At 57.8% G+C, this 23,468-nt stretch overlaps 1 protein-coding gene across 2 annotated transcripts; it reads left to right on the top strand.

The window, feature by feature from the left end:
- Positions 1 to 425: 425 nt before the first annotated feature.
- Positions 426 to 23,320, top strand: BAIAP2L2 (BAR/IMD domain containing adaptor protein 2 like 2). Of its 2 annotated transcripts, none has more exons than XM_070407993.1 (14): positions 426 to 607; positions 1,671 to 1,746; positions 2,876 to 2,962; positions 3,351 to 3,412; positions 13,401 to 13,472; positions 13,657 to 13,773; positions 14,558 to 14,704; positions 19,379 to 19,531; positions 19,930 to 20,074; positions 20,199 to 20,454; positions 21,366 to 21,560; positions 21,868 to 22,075; positions 22,630 to 22,673; positions 22,850 to 23,320. In XM_070407993.1, exons 1-14 carry the CDS (start codon positions 557 to 559, stop codon positions 22,923 to 22,925), a joined length of 1,689 nt encoding a protein of 562 aa, XP_070264094.1. In that variant the 5' UTR covers positions 426 to 556; the 3' UTR covers positions 22,926 to 23,320. The 2 variants fall into 2 exon arrangements, with proteins under 2 accessions (XP_070264094.1, XP_070264093.1); XM_070407992.1 differs by having other exon boundaries at positions 21,363 to 21,560.
- Positions 23,321 to 23,468: the final 148 nt, after the last annotated feature.

Raw genomic sequence — 23,468 nt, 5'->3', positions numbered from 1 at the left:
CAGAGGGGCTGGACGGCAGCAGCGGACGTGGGCTGGGTGCTCGAGGTGCAGGTCTGAGGGGCTCAGGGGAGAGCAGGAAGCTGGCAACAGTGACCCCCACTGGGTGCTCAGCCTCCAGGGGGCTGTCAGGAAGGGTCCTGGGGGAGGGTGACCAGCAGTCCTAGCCCCTCGGTGGGCAGGGGTCCTCCCGGAGCCAGGGGTTCCGGCTGGCCTGGCAGGGCCTGGTCCTGGAGGTGGCGGTGACCTGGAGAGGCTCATCCACACATGCCACCAGCCGCCGCTCCGAGGGGTAAATAATTGAAGGCAGGTCACACGAGCCCGCCCGCGTCACAGGATGCCTTCCCCCGGGTCCGGTTACGCCCCAGATCGCAGGCTGACATCCCGGCTGGTGAATAATTAAGCTGCCGCCTCCTCCTGGCCGGCCCTCCATTTCTAGGTCCCACTCTGTAGCCTCCACCACCACCGCGGAGCAGTGGGCACCGGACAGACAGACGGTACGACCCGGTGCTCCCAGCCCTGCACACCAGCTGCTGCTCAGCCCCGGCGCAGCCGCTCCATGGCCCCCGAGATGGACCAGTTCTACAGGTCCACCATGGCCATCTACAAGGTGAGCACCGCAGCAGAGGCCGGGCCAGCTCCAGAGGACAGGCTGAGCGTGGCTGCGGCGTGTGCTGGCAGGGAAGGCGCGGGGCCGGGCTGGGCTCAGCTGTGGGGGTGGGGGTGGGGGAGTCTCTGGGGGCAGTCAGTCACCCCAGCCCCAACCTGAGGCTCCCGGGCAGGGGTTTGTCCACAGTCACCCAGTGAGTGACGGGCCTGCTGAGCCGGTCTCAGCAGGAGCCTCCGCCTCCCAGACGCTGGGTGAGGCAGGACAGGGCCCAGCTGCAGCCAGAGCAGGGCCCCAAGAGCCGCCGCCGGGGAGGGGGGAGTGTCTGTCTCTCTGTCTGTCTGTCTCACTGTCGTTTCTGAGCCCCTCTCTCAAACTTCCCACTTCACTGCAGAGGGGTTGCTGCATTTCCAAAGACCCTTATCGAGCACCTGTGTGCAGGCCCCTTGCACAGGAGGCCCCTCAACATCCTACCCGTGGGGTCAAAACTGATCACCCCATTTGGTAGATGAGAACTCTGAGGCCAGAGAGGTTAATCAGCTTGTTCAGGGCGCCAAGGGAGGCAGAGGGGCTGCAGGGATTTGAAACAAGACCCAAGTCCAGGTGCAGATCATCTCCACCGGATGCCCTCCCACGGCCCATGCTTGGGGTGGCCTTGCTCCCAGAAGGCTCTTCTTTGAGGGGGGCAAGATCTGCCCTCACCTCTGAGGTGACTGGGCAGCCTGTGTGTCCAGTCCAGCGAGGCCTGGACTCAGGCCCGGGCTGAGCTGTGCCCAGATGGGGACTGCGATGGACTGGCAGGCTTCAACCAGCGGAGGCTCAGGACCCTCCAGGTTAGGTGTGTGAGCAGGAGCTGGCCAGGGGGGCCCTGGTCTTGAACAGAGATGGCCTCTGAGGCCCGTGCAGGATTCTGGGTGACCCCAGGTTTCTAGGCTGGCTCCCCCAGAATCTGGAGGTTTCTCACGGGGCTAGGGGTGCCCTGCTCCTGAGGCCCAGTGACTCGCCTCTGCCCATCATTCCTTCTTCCTCTCCCAATCCTCACCCTCCCTCTCTGCCTGGGGTCCAGAGCATCCTGGAGCAGTTTAACCCTGCCCTGGAGAACCTGGTGTACCTGGGGAACAACTACCTGCGGGCCTTCCACGGTGAGTCCCCCCACAGCCCCCCTTCCCGCCACACAGACCCCACCCCACCCAGATTCTCCGCACCCACACCAGGCAGCCATTCACCACTTCTCAGGAGCACCCTCTCCCCCAGTGCTGCCCACAGAGGGTCACGCCGCACCGATAGGGTGGACAGGCCAGGGGCACACCTGGAGCCAAGTGCCTCCAGCCCCGCCCTGCCTTTCGGTTCTTCAGAGTCAAAGTCTGTCCCCCCACACCACAACCTGAGCCTGCCCCCCCATGCCCCACACCTGCGCCCTCCCCTCACCGACTCCACCCCACCCCTATCTCTACACCTGCACCCACCCCTACACCTGCACCCACCCCTCACCTGCCCACACCTGCGCGCTCCCCTCACCCTCTCCACCCCACCCCTACCTCTACACCTGCACCCACCCCTACACCTGCACCCACCCCTACACCTGCACCCACCCCTCATCTGCCCACACCTGCGCCTTCCCCTCACCCGCTCCACCCCGCCCCTACACCTGCACCCATTCCCACCCGCCCCATCTCTGCTCTACACCTACACCCACCCCTCACCTGCCCCACCCCTGCCCCTACACCTGTGCCCACCCCTCACCCGCCCCACCCCTACCTCTACACCTGCGCCCACCCTCATCTGCTCCACCCCTGCCCCTATACCTGTGCCCACCCCCATTCATGCCCCCCCACACCTGCGCCCACCCCTCACCTACCCCACCCCTACCTCTACACCTGCATCCACCCCTGCCCCTACACCTGCACCTACTCCTCACCTGTCCCACCCTACCTCTACACCTGTGCCCACCCCCATTCCTGACGCCCCCCCACCTGCGCCCACCCCTCCTTATGGGCACACACAGATGCCTGCACCCCCACCTAAGAGAGACCACACCAAGTCCCAGAGAGCGCCAGGCCCTGTCCCGCAGCGAGAACCCCTCCCACGCTGCCCCCCTTATCTCTGGCCTGTGCCCCCTCACACATGCCACCAGGGCCCCACCTCCCTCTCACATGCACCCACCCAGATCCCACCGGGGCCCTGCACACTCTCTCTGGTGGAAGGAGGGGTCCCCAGAAGGGGGGGCGGCTGGAGGAGGGACAGGGCTGGACCCCTCTTTCTCCCGCGCAGCCCTGTCCGAGGCGGCGGAGGTGTACTTCAGTGCCATTCAGAAGATCGGGGAGCAGGCCCTGCAGAGCTCCACCTCGCAGATCCTGGGTAAGGGGCTCCCCTCTCTCTCTGCTCTGCACACGTTTTGGGGCCTCGGGGGCTCCTCCCGGCCCCTCTCCGCCCCAGGCCTCCCCTGCTGTCCAGGCTCCAGGCACCGCTTGCCTCCCAGTGCAGCCTCACAGCCCCGGGCCTGCCTGCCCCTCATTCTCCGTCCGGAGGGGATTCCTTTTACCGACTTGCCTTTCCAGGAAGTCCCCCAAAGACACGGGTCCTGCAGCCCAGGCTCCTCCCCCCTCCCTGCAGGGCCCAGAGCCCTATGGGAAGCCCGGGACTTTGTCCCGAAGCCCAGCCTCAGGCAGGCCCTTCTGGAAGCCTCTGTTGGGAGGAGGGGGCGGGGCGGGATCCCTCGCTGAGCCGCTGTTCTTGGGGCTCCTAGGTGAGATCTTGGTGCAGATGTCAGACACCCAGCGCCACTTGAACTCTGACCTGGAGGTGGTGGTGAGTATTGGGAGGGGTCACCCCCCACATCCCGCCTGAGGGAGGACTTGCTGAGACCCCAGGGACACGGCCCCAGCCGGCCAGGCTCTGCCAGGCACATGGGTCTGCAGCGTCTTGTTCTGGCCTCCAGCCACCTGGGCAGCAGGGACCATTTCTGTCTCCACTTCACAGAGGAGGAACTGAGTCTGAGATGCAGCCACTCTCCCAAGGGTCCAGCGTCAGAGGAGGAGCCAGGAGAGATGGGGCCGCCCTTCCCTCTCCGGGGAGCAGCCTGCAGTTTGACCTTGTCCCGCCCCTGAGAAAAACCCTCCACACCCTGCCACCCCCGGAACTGCCCCAGGCTTCTCAGAGGACTTGCAGGCCCTGCCGGCACCCCCCCATTCACAGCCCAGCCACCCCGAAGTGCTGCACCCCCATTCATAGCCCAGCCACCATGAAGTGCTGCACCCCCATTCACAGCCCAGCCACCCCGAAGTGCTGCACCCCCATTCACAGCCCAGCCACCCCGAAGTGCTGCACCCCCATTCATAGCCCAGCCACCATGAAGTGCTGCACCCCCATTCACAGCCCAGCCACCCCGAAGTGCTGCACCCCCATTCACAGCCCAGCCACCCCGAAGTGCTGCACCCCCATTCATAGCCCAGCCACCATGAAGTGCTGCACCCACATTCACAGCCCAGCCACCCCGAAGTGCTGCACCCCCATTCACAGCCCAGCCACCTCAAAGTGCTGCACCCCAGTCACAGCCCAGCCACCATGAAGTGCTGCACCCCCATTCACAGCCCAGCCACCCCAAAGTGCTGCACCCCATTCACAGCCCAGCCACCCCAAAGTGCTGCACCCCCATTCACAGCCCAGCCACCCCAAAGTGCTGCACCCCAGTCGCAGCCCAGCCACCCCGAAGTGCTGCACCCCAGTCACAGCCCAACCACCCCAAAGTGCTGCACCCCAGTTGCAGCCCAGCCACCCCAAAGTGCTGCACCCCATTCACAGCCCAACCACCCCAAAGTGCTGCACCCCATTCACAGTCCAGCCACCCCGAAGTGCTGCACCCCAGTCACAGCCCAACCACCCCAAAGTGCTGCACCCCAGTTGCAGCCCAGCCACCCCAAAGTGCTGCACCCCCAATCACAGCCCAGCCACCCCAAAGTGCTGCACCCCCAGCCACAGCCCAGCCACCCTGAAGTGCTGCACCCCAGCCACAGGCTAGCCTTCCCCCGCTGGGCTGCTAGATGCTGTCCTCTCACAGAAGCCCCCACCCCTGCCATCCAGCACAGTGGCCCCCTCCTCCATGAAGCCCCCCTGACTCCTGGGCAGGTTCAGTCCCTCCTCCCTCTAGACCCCACCAGACGCTCCCCTCTGTTCTTAGCGCGTGGCAGTTAGGAGCACTGGGTTCAAAGCCCAGCCTCACCGTTACTGGCTTTGTGGCCTGGGGTGAGCTCTCTTGCATAACCTCTCTGTGCCTCAGTTTATCTGTCTGTGAAATGGAGACAATCACAATAGCTGCCGTGTAGGGTCTTGTGAGGATTCAGTGAAATGGATACGTACACACCCTTCGCCTGGCGCCCGGGCCCTTCGAGTCCCTTAGCTGTGATGATTAGAAGGACATTTCACTTCCCTGCCTCTGTCCCTGCCAAGACTGAGAGCGCTGCTGGGGTGTGGTCTTCTCTCTGCAGCTCCAGGGCCTGGCACGGGGACTGGCACTGAGCAGAGCTTCAGGACTAGGAGGGAAGAATACGCTGTGAAGGGGGCGCGGGGCTTGGCCAGAGGGGGAGGAGGAGATCGGGCATCCGAGGGAGCACAGTGGCCAAGCGGGGCGTGAGCGCGGCATCCATGGGAGACACAAGCCAAAGGCCAGAGTTGGGGCAAAGGGGCGGTGGGGGCGGTGGTGAGGGGCCTTAGAAGGTTCTGAAGGAAATTTCAACTGATTGTGACAGTCCGTGGTTCTCAAACACGTGGGGGGGGACCCTAAAACTCGGGGTGCTCTTTGTGGGACACCATTAAATACTCATCAGTTTGGTTATCAGGTTGAAATGGGAAACAATTTTACCAGCGGAAACTGTGTACCCACCTGCACAAACCCCCGGGCGACTCCCTGGCGCTCTGAGGTGGATGCAGCCATGCGCCTGCACCGCCCCAGGGCTTGGGTGGGAGTTATGGAGCCTGGCTCCCACGGGCAGCCCGGGACCGCCTGTCCTTGTGTTTGATGGCTCTCCATGTCACTGTGGCACTCCTGGGCTGGACAGGGACAGTGTCACCCAGGCCCGCTCTGTAAAAAGAGCTGCCATCTCTGGGCACCGGTGTCTTGGCTGTGACAACCGGGCAGGGCCCTCGGCCAGAACCATACTGGGCAGCACACACCAGAGGAGGCCTCCCTCTCTGGCTCATTCATTGGACAGCTCCTCGCTGCCTTGTGCCAGGCTCTGTCGTAGGCGCTGGGGGTCCAGCAGACGACAACTCTGCCGTCCCGAGAGCGGAGCCAGCCCCAGCCCCAGGCAAGGAGGCGTGGGTCTGTGTGAATTGTGCAATCGCCATTTCTTTACTCCTGCTGTGGCAGGCATCGATGCTCTGTCTTGTTTAACTGCTACGCCTTCCATTGTACGAATATACCACGGTGTGTTTACCTCTTTTTCAGTTGACAGTCATTTGGGCTGCTTTCCATTTGGGGCTATTAGAAAGGGGGCTGCTGTGGCCCTGGCTGGTTTGGCTCAGTGGATAGCGCGTCAGCCTGCGGACTGAAGGAAGGGTCCCTGATTGGATTCTGGTCAAGGGCACGCATCTCAGTTGCAGGCTCCTCCCCAGTCTGGGCCCTGGCCGGGGCGCATGCAGGAGGCAACCCATCGATCCATCAGTATTTCTTTCTGTCTTTCCCTCTCTCTTCCACTCTCTCTAAAAATCAATGGAAAAATATCCTCGGGTGAGGATTTAAAAAAAAGAAAAAGAAAAAAATTAGGGCTGCTGTGAACATTCTTGTACAAATCTTTTTGTGAGTATATATCTCCATTTCTCTTGGGTAAACTACCTAGGCGTGGATGATGGGCCTTCGGGCTGATATAGACTTAGCGGTATAAGAAGCTGTCGGAGCGTTCTCCGAAGTGCCCGGACGACCTGCACTCCCACCAGCGGGTCGGAGGCTGCTGGCGCTCTGTCCGTGCCCACGTCCCTGCTGTCAGTCTGCCTGACCCTGCATCCTCACGGCTGTGGAATGGTGTGCCTCGTTGTGGTTACATTTTACATATCCTGGTGATGAAAGGGCTTGCTGGACATTTGCATATCTTCTTGCGGGTGTTTATTTAATCTTTTGACCGTTTTTTATTGGGTTACTGTTATCGCTGACTTTTCGTGTTCTTCAATAGAGTCAAGACATGAGTCCTTGGTCAGATGTATGTACGGTGAATGTTTCTTCCCAGTCTGTAGCTCGTCCACTCGTTTTCTTAATGGCGTCTCTGATGACCAGAAATTTAAAGTTTTTATGAAGCCCAACTTGGCAGTTTTAAAAAATGGTCTGTGCTTGTGTCCTCCCCAAGAAATCTTCGCCTACCCCCATCGCAAAGATAGCCTCCTACGTTTTCTTGTAGAAGTTCTGTGTTCTGGGCTTTACGCTTATGTCTGTGAGCCATCTCAAATGTATTTTTGTGTATGAAGTGAGAGGGAGTCAGGGTTCCTTTTGTCCTGGATGGATATTTGGTTGTTCCAGACCATTTTTTAAAAACCTTCCCTTTCCCTGTTCAATTTACTTGATGTCTTGGTCAAAAAGTGATTTGTCCTATATGTTTAGGTCCATTTCTGAACTCTCCATTGATTTTCAACCGGTGTGGCCACAATAATTTGTAAAACGTGCAGTGCCTGGCTATTTAGTCAGGGGCACTGACCTTTTCACCCTTAGATTGTCAAATAAAAAAAAAAATGACAACAGTGAACACAACAATAGCTATTCTGTGTGAATGAATCAAAATGATACCTTTTTTGGTTAGATCAGCAAAAAATATATATTTTTTGATGTGCTGCAGAATTTTAGTAATTAGTTTATGTGTGCCATGAGGTACAGATTGAAAATCACTGCTCTACTCTGACCATCAGTATCTTTGTCTATCCTTATACCAATACCACACTGTATAAATCACTGTAATTTATAGTAAGTCTTGAAATCAAGTAGTCTAAGAATTTTTTCTTTTTTTTTTCAAAATTGTCCACTCCATTAAAGATTCTTTGCATTTCCCTATACATTAGAGAATCAGCTTGTCAATTTCTCTAAGAAAGCCTGCTAGCATTTTAATAGTGATTTCATTGACCTGTAAACAATGGTCATCTTTTTTTTTTTTAATTAAATTTTTATTGTTCAGATTACATTTGTTCCTCTTCCCCCCCCCATAACTCCCCTCCTTCCAGTTCCCGCCCCACCCTCCGCCCTCACTCCCCACCCACTGTCCTCATCCATAGGTGCACGATTTTTGTCCAGTCTCTTCCTGAATCTCCCATTCCCCTTTCCCCCCCAAGAATAGTCAGTCCATTCCCTTTCTATGTCCCTGATTCATTATAATCACCAGTTCATTCTGTACATCAGATTATTTATTCACTTGATTCTTAGATTCACTTGTTGTTAGATGCATGTTTGTTGTTCACAATTTGTATCTTTACCTTTTTCTTCTTCCTCTTCTTAAAGGATACCTTTCAGTATTTCGTGTAATACTGGTTTAGTGGTGATGAACTCCTTTAGCTTTTCCTTATCTGTGAAGCTCTTTATCTGACCTTCAATTCTGAATGATAGCTTTGCTGGATAAAGTAATCTTGGTTGTAGGTTCTTGGTATTCAGCACTTTGAATATTTCTTGCCATTCCCTTCTGGCCTGCAAAGTTTCTGTTGAGAAATCAGCTGACAGTCGTATGGGTATTCCCTTGTAGGTAATTGAGTCTCTTTCTCTTGCTGCTTTTAAGATTCTCTCTTTGTCTTTTGCTCTTGGCATTTTAATTATGATGTGTCTTGGTGTGGTCCTCTTTGGATTCCTTTTGTTTGGGGTTCTCTGCGCTTCTTGGACCTGTAAGTCCATTTCTTTCACCAGGTGGGGGAAGTTTTCTGCCATTATTTCTTCAAATAGGTTTTCAATATCTTGCTGTCTCTCATCTTCTGGCACTCCTATAATTCTGATATTAGTCCACTTGAAGCTGTCCCAGAGGCTCCTTACACTATCTTCACACTTTCGGATTCTTTTTTCATTTTGCTTTTCCAGTTGGGTGTTTTTTGCTTCTTTGAAATTCAAATCTTTGGTTTGATTCTTGTGCTCCTCTGGTCTGCTATTGGGTATAATATTCTTTATTTCAGTCCGTGTATGCTTACTTTCTAATTTCTTTATCGTAGCATCGACGGTCTCATTAGTTTTCGTGAGGCTCTGCTCAAGTTTATTGCAAGCCCTCAAAATTGCGATTTTTAGCTCCATATCCTCCATTTCTGTCATGTTTTTTTGTCTCCGCATCTTTTATGCTTTCTTGGTGCACCCCCTTGTGGTCTTTGTGCGCAGTCTTGTTCTAGTTAAGCCTTAATTGTTGTAGTTAATACTAGAGGGATTTGACCACCAGGCCGACTGGCTGTGGGAATCAGCTGTGTGGAAAACTTCAGTCCTCTGGGGAGGTGCTAATCTAGCCTTTGCCTGAGGCGATCGGCAAATGGCTCTGCTCAGGGCTTGGGCAGGGCGGGATCAACAGGGCGGGGGGAGGGAGCAGCTATGGCTGCTCTCAGTCCGTTCCCAGGGGCTCTGCCTCTCTGTCCCAGCAACCGCTGCAAACCTCGGAGGGACCGTAGCCAGACAGTCCCGCTTCTCCGGTTTGAGTCTGGGTCCCTAGAGACTCGCCCGGATCTGTAGCCCAGAGTCTGAGACTCCCTCCTGATTGAAAACGACAACCGCGCCCTCAGCCACCAGCCCGCTTTGCGCACGCACCACCGCACCACCGTACCTTTAAATTTTCCACACTGCGCCTCCTCTGAGCCTCGTAATGCTGTTGTTTTTGCTTCTAGTTGAAGAGTCTCTCCTCAGCCAGCCTTCCTATGGTTCTGGTTGATGTCCGTTCTGTCTTTTAGTTGTATTTTTGAAGTGGTTGTTTGCGGCCGCAGTCTCCGGTGTTTACCTATGCCGCCATCTTCGATTTCTCTGCCTTAATCAACAATGGTCATCTTAATAATATCTAGTCCTTTGATCCATGAACATGGTATGCCTCTATTTATTTATTTCTCATAGCAATGTTTTGTCATTTTCAGTGTAGCAGTCTTGCACATCTTTTGGTAGTTTTACATATTTCTAGGTATTTGACCTTTTTTGAAGTCATTTGTAAATGGCATTTTAAAATATCATTTTCCACTTGTTCATTGTTTGACTTATATTTTAGTAGGATCACTCTGGCTCTTATACTAAAAATAAAATAGTGCCCAGCTGGTACGGCTCAGTGGTTGAGCATAACCTATGAACCAGGAGGTCACAGTTCGATTCCTTGTCGCGTACATGCCTGGGTTGTGCACTAGATCCCCAGTAGTGGGTGTGCAGGAGGCAGCCGATCAATGATTCTCTCTCATCATTGATGTTTCTATCTCTCTCTCCCTCTCCCTTTCTCTCTGAAATCAATAAAAAAATATTTTTAAAAGAATAAAATAGCTGTGGAGGGCAAAAGCAGAAGCGGAAGACCAGTTAGGAGGCTGTTGCAGTAATCTAGAAGAGGGAGGTGGGCTGGGGAAAGGGATACAGCAGTGGTGGTGTTGCGAAGACCTCAGACTGAAAGTAGAACCAATGAGATTTCCTGCTGGATTGGATGTGTGTTGCAAAAGAACAGAGAAAGTCTAGGTAACTCCAGGGTTTTAACCTGACCAACGGGAAAGGTGGAGTTGCCCTTAGCTAAGGTGGAAAAACTGAATGTGGAGCCGTTTGGATGGAGAGGAGAGGCCAGGGGCTCAGTTTAGACAAGATAAGTGTGAGGTGATGATTGGAAGACAATCGGAGAGGTGGACGCCTCAGCCGCACACAGGAAACTGTAGTTTGGGGGTGAGGTTGGGGCTGGGATGGCCATCTGAGCCTGGGGACTGCAGGAGCTCATGGGGCGGGGCGGGGCGGGGGGGGGCGCGTAGTGAGGAAGGGAAGAAGCCCAAGGCCTGAGCTCTGGGTCGACCCAGCGTTAAAGGGTCAGGGAGACAGGGGGGGGGGGGGGGGGGGACGGGGGGGGACTCAGCAAAGGACGGAGCGGCCAGAGTTGGGGGCGAGAGAAACAGGAGAGGGTGCCGGCTGGAGGCTGGGGGAACAGGTGTTTCAGGAGGAGGGAGTGGCCAGTCGCGTCCAGTGGTAATGGCTGGCTGAGGTGGGTGAGTCCAGAGAACTGACTTAGCAACATGGAGCCTCCGTGACCTTGACAAAAGCATTTTGTTGGCGTGGCAGGGCATAGCCTGACTGCAGGGGATTCAAGATCAAATGGGTGTTCGGCCCTCATGCAGCTCCTTCAAGGGGTCTCCCGTGGAGATGGCAGAAGTCTTGTGAGAGGTCCTGGGGTCACACAGAGCTGGCAGCCATGTTCCCAGCAGCAGGGCTGCCCTGAGCTGCCGCACGGAGTCTCCAGGACCCGCTGATAGCGCGGAGGGCAGGGGAGAAGTCTGTCCTACCTGCTAGGAGTCCTCAGCCTGCCTGGGTGGGGACTTCCTTGTTGCAAAGCCACCTGCCAATTATTGACAGTCGTCTGCTTCCCCCGCCGCGAGAGCGCAAAGTCCGCGTGGAGTATCATCCTCCAAAGATCCGTTCCTCCAGGAGCGTGCAGGGACTTTCCATTGCCCTGTGCCCGGACCCATCTGATGGGGGCGCCTCGGCTGTGCCCTCTCCCCGTCTGCGACCACAGTCAGGCCCCGGCAATGGGGCGCCTTATAGCCCCTCCGTGCACTCACCCTGCCGCGGTGGCGCAGCCAGCTGTGACTGGAACAGGAGTGACGTCATATGACGGAAGGGGGCTTGTTCACCAGCAGTGTTTCCAGGCAAGAGGAGAGGGAGGAGGAAACCAGAATCAGGAGGAGGGAGAAGGCTCCCAGTTTGTCTGCTGTCAGTACTATAAGGACATTTGAAACCATCTCTGCCCCCCTGCCTCCCCGGGCCCCCGCAGACAGCCCACTTCCTCCTCCACCTCCTCAGCAGGCCAGCTCTGCAGTAGCTGAGGGGCAGCATGTCCGTTCTGTTGGCTTTGTGCATCTGTGATAGTCTCTGTGGCCTTCAGTGTAGTTCAAGCTCGCCTCCCAGGTGCCAGTCGCCTCTTTCCTAGCGCTGGTTACACACTGGTCTGGGTTTTGAACGTCTGCTCAGCCCCACACCTCCCATAAGCCTTGTGGCTTCCATTGGGCGGTTCAGCAGGATGTGGGATGTTCGGGAGCAGGAGTCTGTGTTCAGGCAGGAATCCCGACCTGTCTCTTCAGGGGGAGGCAGGGCCAGGAGGACAGTGGGCGCCTCCCGGCTGGGAGGTCTCGCCGGTTGGGAAGTTGCACTTCCTGTGGATCCAGCAGAAAAGGGCCCACACAGGCCAGAAGTGTGTACTCAGTGCAGCTCATAACACTAACACGCCCCACACCACATACACACACATGCACATACACACACCCTCACTCATACCTCACACACACATACACACACCCTCACTCATACACACACACACACACTCACTCACACACACACACTCTCACTCATACACACACACACACATACTCTCTCTCTCACACACACACACACCCTCACACACACACACACACACACACACACACAAACACACACTGGTAGCCACAGCTCAGGGGGTTAGGGTGTGGCCAGTCCCTTACAGACCAGCAATTACCAAAGTTTCAGAAACAATTGTGGGGGGAAAAGTTACAATTCAGAACTTTTATATTTACTGCTTTTCCTGCATCCTGGAAGGAAATGCCCAGCATTCCTTTTCTGGGCGATGCCATACCCCGGGGGACAGAGCCCCCGCAGCACCGCAGGGAGAACCCGTGGCAGGAGGTAGGATGCCAGCAGAGGTGACGGTCCCCAGAGGCGGAGGTGGCAGCGGGTGAGAGATGCTCCTCTCCGCTCCCTGGACAACCTGAACTCCAGGGCAGACAGGGCAGCTGGAAGGATTGAAGATCTGATGCCCCAACGAGGCAGAGTGACCCAGGGAACATGATGGGACACAAGCGAATGTGCCAGGCGGCCGCTGAGGCCCCAGAACAAAGCTCATCGGGTTTATCGGGCTGGACCTTAGCACCTTGCCAAGCCTTTACTATTACAGGCGGGGAAACTGAGGCCCAGAGAGGGGCAGCAACTTGTTCAAAATCACAAAGCAAATTGGAGACACAAGCAGAACTAGGACCTAGCTCCTCAGAGACTGGGCTCAGAAGCCTCCCCTGGCCTCCCGGTCCCCCAGTGGTCAGCCGCCTTCTCCTCACCTGTCACGGGAACCTACCACCCCCACGGCTAAGGCGTCAGCCGTTCGGAGCACTTTTCCGCTGGGCCCAGCCCTGCCCACGGTGCCAAGGATGCAGAGATGGGTCAGACTTGGTTCCTACCCACAGTGCTCGCTGCTCATACAAAAGGGCTGAGGAGGGCCCAGCAAGAGATGTTGTCCTGTGGCTGGAGGAGTGGACAGTGACCGGACACACCTTTCAGGAACTAACTGACTGAGCAGCGACCCCGCCGGGAGGTCAGGGGGCAGGCATTGGAAGATCGGTGGGGAATCCAGGCACCGGCTGAGACCAGGAGTAGAACCAGGGGCCGCTGGCACAGTTATCGAGGGTGTTTGAACGAGGTGCCACACTTAGTGTTTCTCATGATTAACATTTAATCCCTCCTCCAGCCAGGCACTCTTGCTACACCCATTTCTCTAATGACCGGGCAGGTGCCTGGTGTGTTAGCACTGGGTGGGCAATGGGTCTGCGTGGGCAGTGCAAGGGATGCTGGGGCCTGAGAGGGGAGGGGCCGCCTGACCACCCGCTGCCCTCCGCGCAGGTGCAGACATTCCACGGAGACCTGCTGCAGCACATGGAGAAGAACACCAAGCTGGACATGCAGTTCATCAAAGTGAGTCTGGCCGCCGCCTCTTCCCGCCTGACAGATGGCACCGAGGCCAGCGCTGGGCAGTGCCCGGCCCCAGGGCACACACGTTCCCAGCCGAGCCGCCTGCCCTGTCCAGCACTCTGACCCATGGGCCAGACATCCAGAGCTCTTGACGTGGGTCTCCCTCCCCTACCCCCCCGACCCCCAGGACAGCCGCCAGCACTACGAGATCGAGTACCGCCACCGAGCTGCCAACCTGGAGAAGTGCATGTCCGAGCTGTGGCGCATGGAGCGCAAGAGGGACAAGAACGTGCGGGAGATGAAGGTGCGAGGGCCGGGGACAGGACTGGTCTGCGGGGGCCCTCGATACCCTCCTGAGCTCCCCACACCAGCACCAGGCCATGCCCAGGAGTGTGGCTGGCCCGAGCTCCTGCTGAGGTCAGCCAGCCCCTGGAGCGGGTGGGAATTACTGGTCAGGGACGCCCTCAGCACTGCTCCTTGCCTCCCCAGGCACCCCAGGCCCTTCCAAAACCCTAGCACCTCTCCAGCTTCCCCCACTTCACTGAGCAAACCCGAGACCACTGGTCATGCACTCCTGAACCCACTAGCAAAGGTGTAACCCACCCTCCTTCCCCTCCCGCCTGCCCAGGCAGGGCTCTCCTCCCCTGGCTAAGGCCAGCACCGCCCCCCCCCCAGCCCCTCCTCCCCAGCCCTGGACTCTTTCTCCAGGACCTTCGTCTCCTTCCGTCTCCTCCTCTGGCTCCTCTCATAAACTCCTCTCTTTTCAGAATCTTCCCTCCCAAGTAGAGGGTTATTGATCAACTCATCTGCACTTTCATTAAACCAGTCTCCCTGGGCACCACCTCCGTGCTGGGCCCTGAGCTGGGTGCTGGGGACAGAGGGCTGTGTGGGGGGGGGGGGGGTGGGGGGGGGGGCACAGAGCCCAGGCTCAGGAGGACGAAGCTGCCTGTGACAGGGCAGGCCCGGGAGCTAGGACGGGCTGGGTGTTCAGGGGAGGCCCCCGGGAGGAGGCTCAGAGAGCTGGCGCTCCAGGTGGGTGGGAGGAGGCACCCACCCCCTGCCTCAGCCAAGACCCCCCTTCCCCCCAGGAGAGTGTGAACCGGCTGCACGCACAGATGCAGACCTTCGTGTCTGAGAGCCAGCGGGCCGCTGAGCTGGAGGAGAAGCGGCGCTACCGGTTCCTGGCTGAGAAGCATCTGCTGCTTTCCAATACGTTTCTGCAGTTTTTCGGTCGGGTGAGCTGGGCTGGGAGGGGGAGCTGGGCTGGGAGGGGGAGCTGGGCTGGGACAGCACTGGAGCCCTCGGGCTGTGCTCTCGTGCTGGCTGCACAGAGGAACTGCCCTCCTTCCTCCTTGGCTTTCTCTTTTCCTCCGTAGCTATTTATTTTCTCTCTCTCCATCTCTTTCTTTTTTACTCATTTCTGTGTTTATTTGTACCATCAGATATTCGTGCATTTATTCACTTATGGTTTTGTTTATTCTCACATCATTCACTAATTCATGCATTTATTCATTAGTGTATGAGCCAGTTACTTTTTCATTCCTGCTTGCATATACTTCCCATTCACAAATTCATTGATTCATAGGTTTATTCAGTTATTGTCTGTTAATTCTATCCGCTACTTTAAACCCTCTATGCTTTGCTATTTGCTAAGACCAATCAGGTTTTTTTCCATTTCTCATTGTGTTTGTAATGGGTTTCGCTTTCTGTATTTTGCTGCCACGTTGGTCAGTGCTGTTGGGTTTATGAGTGTTATACCTTCTGGGTTAGTGTTGTCATTTAGGTTCTCACTGTCTCTCATAATCCAGTCTGAAACTTTTAATTCCGCTTCGTCTGAAATTAATATTGCCCTTCCTACTTTCTCTTCTCTTATCCATTTTTTAAAAATGTTTTTTTTATTGATTTCAGAGAGAAAGGGAGAGGGAGAGAGAGATAGAAACATCAATGATGAGAGAGAATCATTGATCAGCTGCCTCCTGCACATCCCACACAGGGGGATTGAGCCCACAACCCGGGCATGTGCTCTGACCGGGAATCAAACCCTGACCTCCTGGTTCATAGGTCAATGCTCAACCACTGAGCCACGCCGACTGGGCTCATCTGTTCGTTTTAGGTGTGTTTTCTGTTACTAACATATAGCTCAGTTTTTATGCTTGACCCGTCTGACATCTGTCTTCTCATAGAGGAATTTGGTCTTTTCCTCTTAACCTGACAACTGTTTTATTGTTTTTGGATAAGTTCACTTAACTGTATTTACTTTGTCATTTCTTCTCTTTCTCCCATTCTTGTTTATGTCATTTGGTTGAGTTACTATACATTTCCCTTCCCCTTTATTAATTTGGAAATTCTACTGTTCTCATCTCTACTCATGATGACCTCACTTTGTGACCCTCATAATCACATATATTTACCTATCATCTTTTTAAAAAATATAGTTTTATTGATTTCAGAGTAGAAAGGAGAGGGAGGGAGGGAGGAAGGGAGAGATAGAATCATCAATGATGAGAGAGAATCATTGATTGGCTGCCTCCTGCACTGGGGATCGAGCCTGCAACCCGGGCATGTGCCCTGACTGGGAATTTAACCTTGACTTCCTGGTTCATGGGTTGACGTTCAAGCAGCTGAGCACACACTAGTGTCGCCCTAGTGAGTGTGAAGGGCTGTCGCGTTGTGGTTTTGACTTGCATTTCCCGGATGACTAGTGATGCTGAATATCTTTTCATGTGCTTATTGGCCACCATATGTCTTCTTTGGAAGGAAACTCCTTTCTGCCTGTGCCCTAACAGTTAACCTCCAGCGGACCCCTCCCTGGCTGCCTCCTGCGGGGTGGTCTCCCAGCAGGGGCCTGGGCTGGTTGAGCCTGACTTCCCCGAGGTATAGGGAATGGGCAGCATGCTGTCTGGCCCAGCTGGGCTTGAGGACATACAAGATCTGACTCCTCAGCTAGTTAACCATAAACATTTACCTGTTACTATGGCAAATGCACGAGATTCAGAACAAGACGCAGAGAACGGTGACTCCTGGCACAGGGAGGCATCCTTCTCGCTGTCCACAGCCCGCAGCCATCAGTCCTTGCTTAGTCCGGGTCTCCTTAATAGCGCCTCCCTCGCTGCAGCGCCTCCCAGTGGGTCGCACATTGCAAGTACATCTCCAGGGTAAATCCCCAGGAATGGAGTTTGAGAGTCCACAGATGTAGGCATTGGTTATACCAAGTCACACTTCCACCAGCAATGTGTGCGAGTCCCTGCTTCCTGGACAACAGTGTGAGCCAACTTTCTGATCTTTGCTCATCGGAAAGGTAAAAAGAAGTGTTTTTTACATTCTCCCATGATCCTCTGTGGCTTGAAGGACTGTACGGGTTCCTTCCCAGCCGAAGGGCGATGCTGGCCGGAGGCAGGGCTGGGGAAGCCAGCGATGCTGAGTGCTGCCCGGGCTGGGACGTGTGGTGGCCATCACTCAGGAGCCCTGCTGCCCTGGCAGGCGCTCTCCACTGAATAATGTCAAACTAGACAACAACAAAAACTTTTTAAAATGTGGTCTGTGTTAGGTTAGGTGGCTCAGGAGGCGGCGCAAGAAATAGAGAGTCCAGTGAATCAGAAAAGAAAGGAAAGGAAAGTTTATTCTGCGTCCCCGGGAGACCCATGTACCCCCAAAGACAGGGCACGTGGATTCACGCCAACATGGAGGGGGGCACTTTTTTTATACTGCAGTTGGGTGAGGGGCGGGGACATGAGCTGAGGTATTCAGTTGAGGAGGCTTCAGCTGCAGGGGGGTCAGCAAGGTATTCAGGGAGAAGGAGCCATCTGTGTCTGGCACGTTGACCTGTGAGAAATCCCAGGTCTGTGAGAAATTCCAGAGGAAGTCCATTGTCTCATCCCATGTCTGTATGTATCTGATCCTGCGCTCTCTCCGCTCTCTCCGACCTAACAGTCTGCAGACCTCCTGGTCTCGCTGTGCTCACTGCCTCCGAAACAAGCTCACAGAGACCTTTGTTGTGTGGGGTTCACTAATGACTATGCAAGGGAGACCGCCCCTCGTGACCAGCTCCCGGCTGCTCCTGTGACGTGAGGCTCTGAGCCTGTTTGCTGCCGGAGAGCACGCTGAGGTTCCCAGCAGCTGGGCCAGGGCGAAGGGAGTGGTCACCGAAGGGCAGCAAGCCCCCTCCAGGCTGGTGCCGGCCACTTCCCTGCTGCCAGGACGCCAGGCCTGGAGCCATGGCCAACTGCTCTGACCCTCAGCATCTTTATAGGATGGAGACAGACTCGCACATACCTCCCAGAGCCATTGTGAGAATCAAGTAAGAATAATGCAGGCGAAGCCTTTAACACTAGGCCTGGCAGAGTACATATTCAACAAAAGGAAGCTTTCATTACTCCTCAGGTGACAGTCTGGAGCTTGGCCGATCCCTAGGGGACGGAATGCTTGAATAAAGAGAGGAGTTCCTCTGGCAGGGCTCAGGGGCTGAGCATAGATCCATGAACCAGGAGGTCACAGTTCGATTCCTGGTCAGGGCACAGGCCCCGGTTGTGGGCTCAATCCCCAGTGGGGGGAGAGGGGGGCGTGCAGGAGGCAGCTGATCAATGATTCTCTCTCATCATTGATGTTTCTATCTCTCTCTCCCTCTCTCTCTGAAATCAATAAAAACATTTAAAAAAGAAAAAGTGAAAAATTTAAAATTGGAGAACTGTTTGATTGATTTAATTTATAGAGGTGACTGGGTGACAACACAGATTAATGCCATTGAAGACAGTTTTCTTACATATCACAGTTCCCAAAACAAGGGTCACGCCATGCCACCCAGGGCCACCTGGGGAGGCACCAGGGGTTGGTCAAGAGGCAGGGGGAGCAAGAAGAAATCATGGCCCAGAAATGTACTATGGTTCCCATGGAAGGAGGGGCAAACCAGGAGAGGTAACTTGAAGCAGGTTTGGGATTGAGTAGTTTGTGGGCTCTGTGGCATAGGGGTGGGGTCTGTCTGGTACCTGGCTCTGGGGTGATTTAGGGCAGGGGAAATGGCTTGATGGGTGAGTTAAAGGAAGTGGTTGGGGATGCAGCTTTGGATTGTTCGTTTGCATACAAAAGGCCTGTTCAGGGGCAAGTTGTTTAGGATCCCTAGGGATTATCTATACCACGGGAGGGGCAGCCTCTCCAAGAATAGCAAGACCTTGGGATGTCAAAGAGTCATAAAATACAGAAAATTTAAAACATGATCAATATACATTGCAGGTCTAACATTGAAAGCCCTCCTACCCCAAGCTGTTGTGGTCAGCTGCTGAGTGTGTGTCCTTGAAAGTGTCAAGCAGAGTTCAATGCCCCTGTACTGGGGACCCTGGAAAAGGGGTGCCATGTGACTACAGGGATGCACTGGGAACGGTGTTTGAAAGGCCTCTTTAGAACCCTGCTCCCACGGGCTCAAACAGGAAGGTGCTTATTTAGTGACTGGGAAGTTCAAGGGTTCGAGTATAGCTGGGCCCAGGAGCACAGCCATCAGAAATTCGCCTTTGTCTGCTGCCGAGCTGTAGTTTCCTGTGTTGGCTCCACTCTGCCTGTTAGCAAACCCCACGAGGCAAAAGGATACATGTCTCCAGGTTGTCCCAGGGTGAACACTGGGGTTGAATTCTTTGGTCACAGTTTTGGGGTAAGTGCCATCCCTGTGGCCAGGAGGACGGAGCACCCTGAGTGGCCAGCCTGGGCGCTGCCCTCCTGCCGCGGGGGCAGTGGGAGAACTCTGCCCAGAGCACACAGAGAGGGGCTGAGGGGCCTTTGACAAAAGTGGGGGTGCTTGGACCGTGGGCGGACTCAACGTGACACCAGCGTGATCTTTAGCTCCCGGCAGCTCCCAAAGCTCTGCGTCTCCAGGATCCTGGGGGGCGCTCGGACCCGGGTGACCGCGTGTTCTCACCCACCAGGCCCGGGGGACGCTCCAGAACCGCGTGCTGCTGTGGAAGGAGCAGTCGGAGGCCAGCCGCAACCCGTCGCGGGCGCACTCCCCGGGCCTGCTGGGCCCGGTGCTGGGGCCGCCCTACCCCTCGGGCCGCCTGACGCCCACCCGCCTGGACATGGTGAGGCCCTGGGCGCCCCCGCCGCTCTTCCCTCCGCCGCTCGTGCCCCCGCCGCTATTCGCGCCCCCGCTGGTGCCCCCGCCGCTATTCGCGGCCCCGCTGGTGCCCCCGCCGCTATTCGCGCCACCATTGATGCCCCCGCCACTGTCCCCGGCACCCTCGGTGGGGCCCTGGGGCCTGTGGCCCTCCGCGCGCAGCCTGCTCCCGCCCCGGGTCCCGCTCTACGCGGCGCCCCCGACCTGGCCGTTCCGCCCCGGCGCGGCCTCGGCGCCCCCCTGGTGGCTGGGCCACCGGCCCGTGAACCCCTACGCCGACTACTGGGACTGGGAGTGGGCGCTGGACTAGGCGCGCGGCCCGCCCCTCCCCGCCCCACCCTCCCCTCCCGTCTCCCCCCGCAGCCCCCGAGGCCTCTGGGAGAGTTCAGCTCCCCCCGCAGCGGGCACGGCTCCGGCCCCGGCTCCTACGGCCCCGAGCCCAGCGAGGCGAGGCCCGCGTCCCAGCTGGAGCCAGACCGCCGCTCCCTGCCCCGGACGCCGTCCGCCTGTGAGTGCCGCGCCCGGAGCGGGACGCGGGGGCCCCGGGTGCGGGTCCGGGAAAGGGCCGGGGGCGGGGGGCGGGCAGCCGCGGGGGGCACCTCCCGCCCACGTGCCGCGCTCTCCGCCCGCAGCCTCGCTCTACGCCGGCAGCGCCCAGCGCTCGCGCTCCAACTCGTTCGGCTCCAACTCGTTCGGCGAGCGCCCGGGCGGGGCGGGCGGCGGCGGCGGCGGCGGCGGCGGGGGCGCCCGGAGAGTCCGCGCCCTCGTCTCCCACTCGGAGGGCGCCAACCACACGCTGCTGCGCTTCTCGGCCGGAGACGTCGTGGAGGTGCTGGTGGCGGAGGCCCAGAACGGCTGGCTCTACGGCAAGCTGGAGGGCTCGTCCACGTGAGTGGGGCTGGGGGCCAGGGGGGCGGGGGGCGGACCCCGGAGGCCTGACCGCCAGCTCCGACCCAGACGTCCCTGATGGAGGTTCCCCATCCGCTCCGTGAGGGAGCAAGAGCCTCCTTACCAAGGTCAGGTGCGGCCGTGAGAGGTGGGACAGGTGGGGAACGGAAGACCCAAGCAGAACATGACAGAACCTTATTACGAGCACCTACTGTGCGCCGGACACCCAGGGAGGGACAGCTTCCCTCTGCGCCCCAGTCAGCCAGAGCCGGCTCTGATGGGGTGGGCGGTGGCCTCCCCAGGCCGGCAGAGGCAGTGCTGGGCCCTCGCAGGCTGGCTGCTCTCCTTACAGTCACTCGCAGGGGAAATCCTTGGAGGACCTAAACGGGCAAAGGCTCCAAAGGCAGGCTGCCCAGGGCACCGGGACGGGGGGAGGTGGGGGACAGCAGCTGGGCCGGGAAGGAGGGAGCACAGGCGGGGGTCAGGCACCTGGGCGTGGGCGTCCCTTCCGCTGGACCTGCCCTTGGCTGTCACCCTGTCATCATGCTTGTGGTCCGTCCCCTGCCAGGCCAGGCGCCTCTGGGGAGGAGGACTGTGCCTGCCTCTCTGGGCCGTCAGGGTGGGTGCTCAGTGAGCAGGGATTGAAGGGGTGACCCTAGACCTTGGACACGTTGCTTTCCTTCGGATCTCCAGTTCCTCCTCTTAAGGAGCCCGAGCCTGGGGGACACGAGGCTGGGCTGGTGGCCTTGAATGCCGAGAAAGACCTCTTTCAAGGGATGAAATGTGCTGCTCTCGGCAAAGCCCTGGAGCAAGCCCCACCCGCAGGGCCCAGGGCTCATGTGCTCCCCTGGGAAGGTGGTTGGATCACGTTGTTGGGCCTTTGCTTAGGGGACCCTCTGCTTCTCCAGCAGGAGCGGCTGGTTCCCCGAGGCCTATGTGAAGCCACTGGAGGAGGTGCCCGTGAACCCCATGAATGCCTTGAACCCCGTGACCTCCATGAACCCCATGAACGCCTTGAACCCCATGACCTCCATGAACCCCATGAACCCCTTGAACCCAGTGACCTCCATGAACCCCATGAGCCCTATGAATGAGCTACCTTCCAGGTACCTGGGTGGTCAGAGTTGGGGCAGGGGTGGGGACTCCAGTGGGGGGTGACCCCACCCATGGGGGGGTATCTGTGAGTTGCAGTCCTGAGTCGGCCCAGCCCCCTGTAGCCTTTGGAGAAAGGGCCCCCCATCTCTCTAACTGTGAAAGTCATTGTGTCCATCCCTCTGCCTCCTCTCAGGGCTGCCTGCAAGCCAACAGTCTCCTCTCCCCCAGGCGCCGGGGAGGAGGCTGTAGGAAGCTCAGGGGCCCAGCAGATGGGGCCTGACCCCTGACCCCCTCCCTTCCCCTCCTTTCTGGGCTCAGGTCCTACCCGCTCCGGGGCAGCCACAGCCTAGATGACCTCCTGGACCGGCCAGGCAACGCCACAGCGCCCTCAGAGTACTGGGACGGCCAGCCCCGCTCGCGAACTCCGAGCCGGGTCCCGAGCCGCGCCCCCAGCCCCGCACCTACACCATTGCCTGGCAGCCGCCGAGGCAGCATGGGCAGCACGGGGGTGGCCAGTGACATCAAGGTGAGCCCTCTCCCCCAGGCTGTCCGCAACCTGGGTCACCAGTGGGCAGGGAGACTGCAGACCCCGGAACCCTCTCTGCTTTGCCACTGTGTCTGGCAGGGGCCCCTCCACCGGGCCCCAGTCTGCCTGTCTGTACAGGGAGGGGTGGGATGAGCTTCTGACTCCGGGGTGGGGCTGGGGGGATGTGTTCTATGTCAGCGACTAGAGCCCCAGGTGCCCTGCCGGGAGCACTGGGAAAGGCCTGTACTCCCTGCCTCCCAGGGAGGTCAAACCAGGGTCCTGGGTCAGAGCCGGGGCAGGGTAGCGACACAGGGAACGCCTCCCCATGAGGCCACCGCCGTCTTGTCCTGGGTGGTGGTTGGCCCTGGAGATGGTCCTCTGGCCCGGAGGCTTCTCAAGTCTGAAACCCACAGAATCCTGGGCCTCAGGAAGCCAGGGCTGCACGCCCAGAGCCTGGCACTGCGGGGCCTCTGCCTCCTAGAGGGGGAGAGGGAGGGGCAGGAGCTGGCTTGCCCCTTCCCCTCCAGACTCGGCCCTTCCTCCGTCCCCTGCAGAAACTCATGTCCTGGGAGCAGCAGCCACCAGAGCTCTTCCCTCGGTGAGTCTGGGGCAGGACTGGGCCAGCGGGGACTGGACTCGCTAGAGGGAGACAGGGTGGGGGTGAGTGCGGGTGACGGGGACAGGAGGCAGGGTGGACACCTGGCTCAGGTGTCCAGCTGCCTTCCCTGGACCCACAGCCAGCTGGAGACCTCTCTCTGACCTCTCCCCCCACAGGGGCACTAACCCCTTTGCCACCGTAAAGCTGCGGCCCACTGTCACCAATGACCGCTCGGCGCCCCTCATCCGCTGAGGGCCTTCCTCCATCAGGGGTCTGAGGTCGCCCCGCCACCTGCCCAGGAGCTGCCCAGAGCTGGCGGCAGCAGCAGCAGCAGCCGTGGATCCGAGACGCCGGGGCCCTGATCCTGGTGGGGGGGCCCTTCCCCTGACCAAGTCCCCAGCCTGAGCAGCTCCGAGGGCCCTGGCATGGGGTCAGGGACCTTGAAAATAAAGCAGGCGGAATGGGGACAGCACCACTTCTTCCCCTCCAGGGGCCCCAGGACTCTCCCTGGGGGCCTGCCTCACGCCCCCATCCTCTTTCCCCTTCTCCACCCCAGTGGGGAGGAGCCCCTTACACACCCTCCCCCGCCCGCACTTGTCCCCTTTTAACTTTTGTAAACAATGAGAAATAAAGCAAGTGGACAGGCAGCAGGACTGGTGCTCTCTGGTCTGGGGGCTGGGCAGGTGGGCATGGAGACCTCCCACTGGAGAATGGGGTCACCGGCAGGTGCCTGGGAGGCCTCACCCCCTCTTATCCCCTCACAACCCTCATTTGCACACGCCTTTATGTCCCCCC

The sequence above is a fragment of the Myotis yumanensis genome, unplaced genomic scaffold (genome assembly GCF_028538775.1).
Source record: "Myotis yumanensis isolate MYYU_CA2020_CCGP unplaced genomic scaffold, mMyoYum1.0.hap1 SCAF_3, whole genome shotgun sequence".
Lineage (NCBI taxonomy): Eukaryota > Metazoa > Chordata > Mammalia > Chiroptera > Vespertilionidae > Myotis > Myotis yumanensis.
Note: the sequence above shows the minus strand (reverse complement) of the source record. Positions and strands in the feature narration are given on the sequence as shown.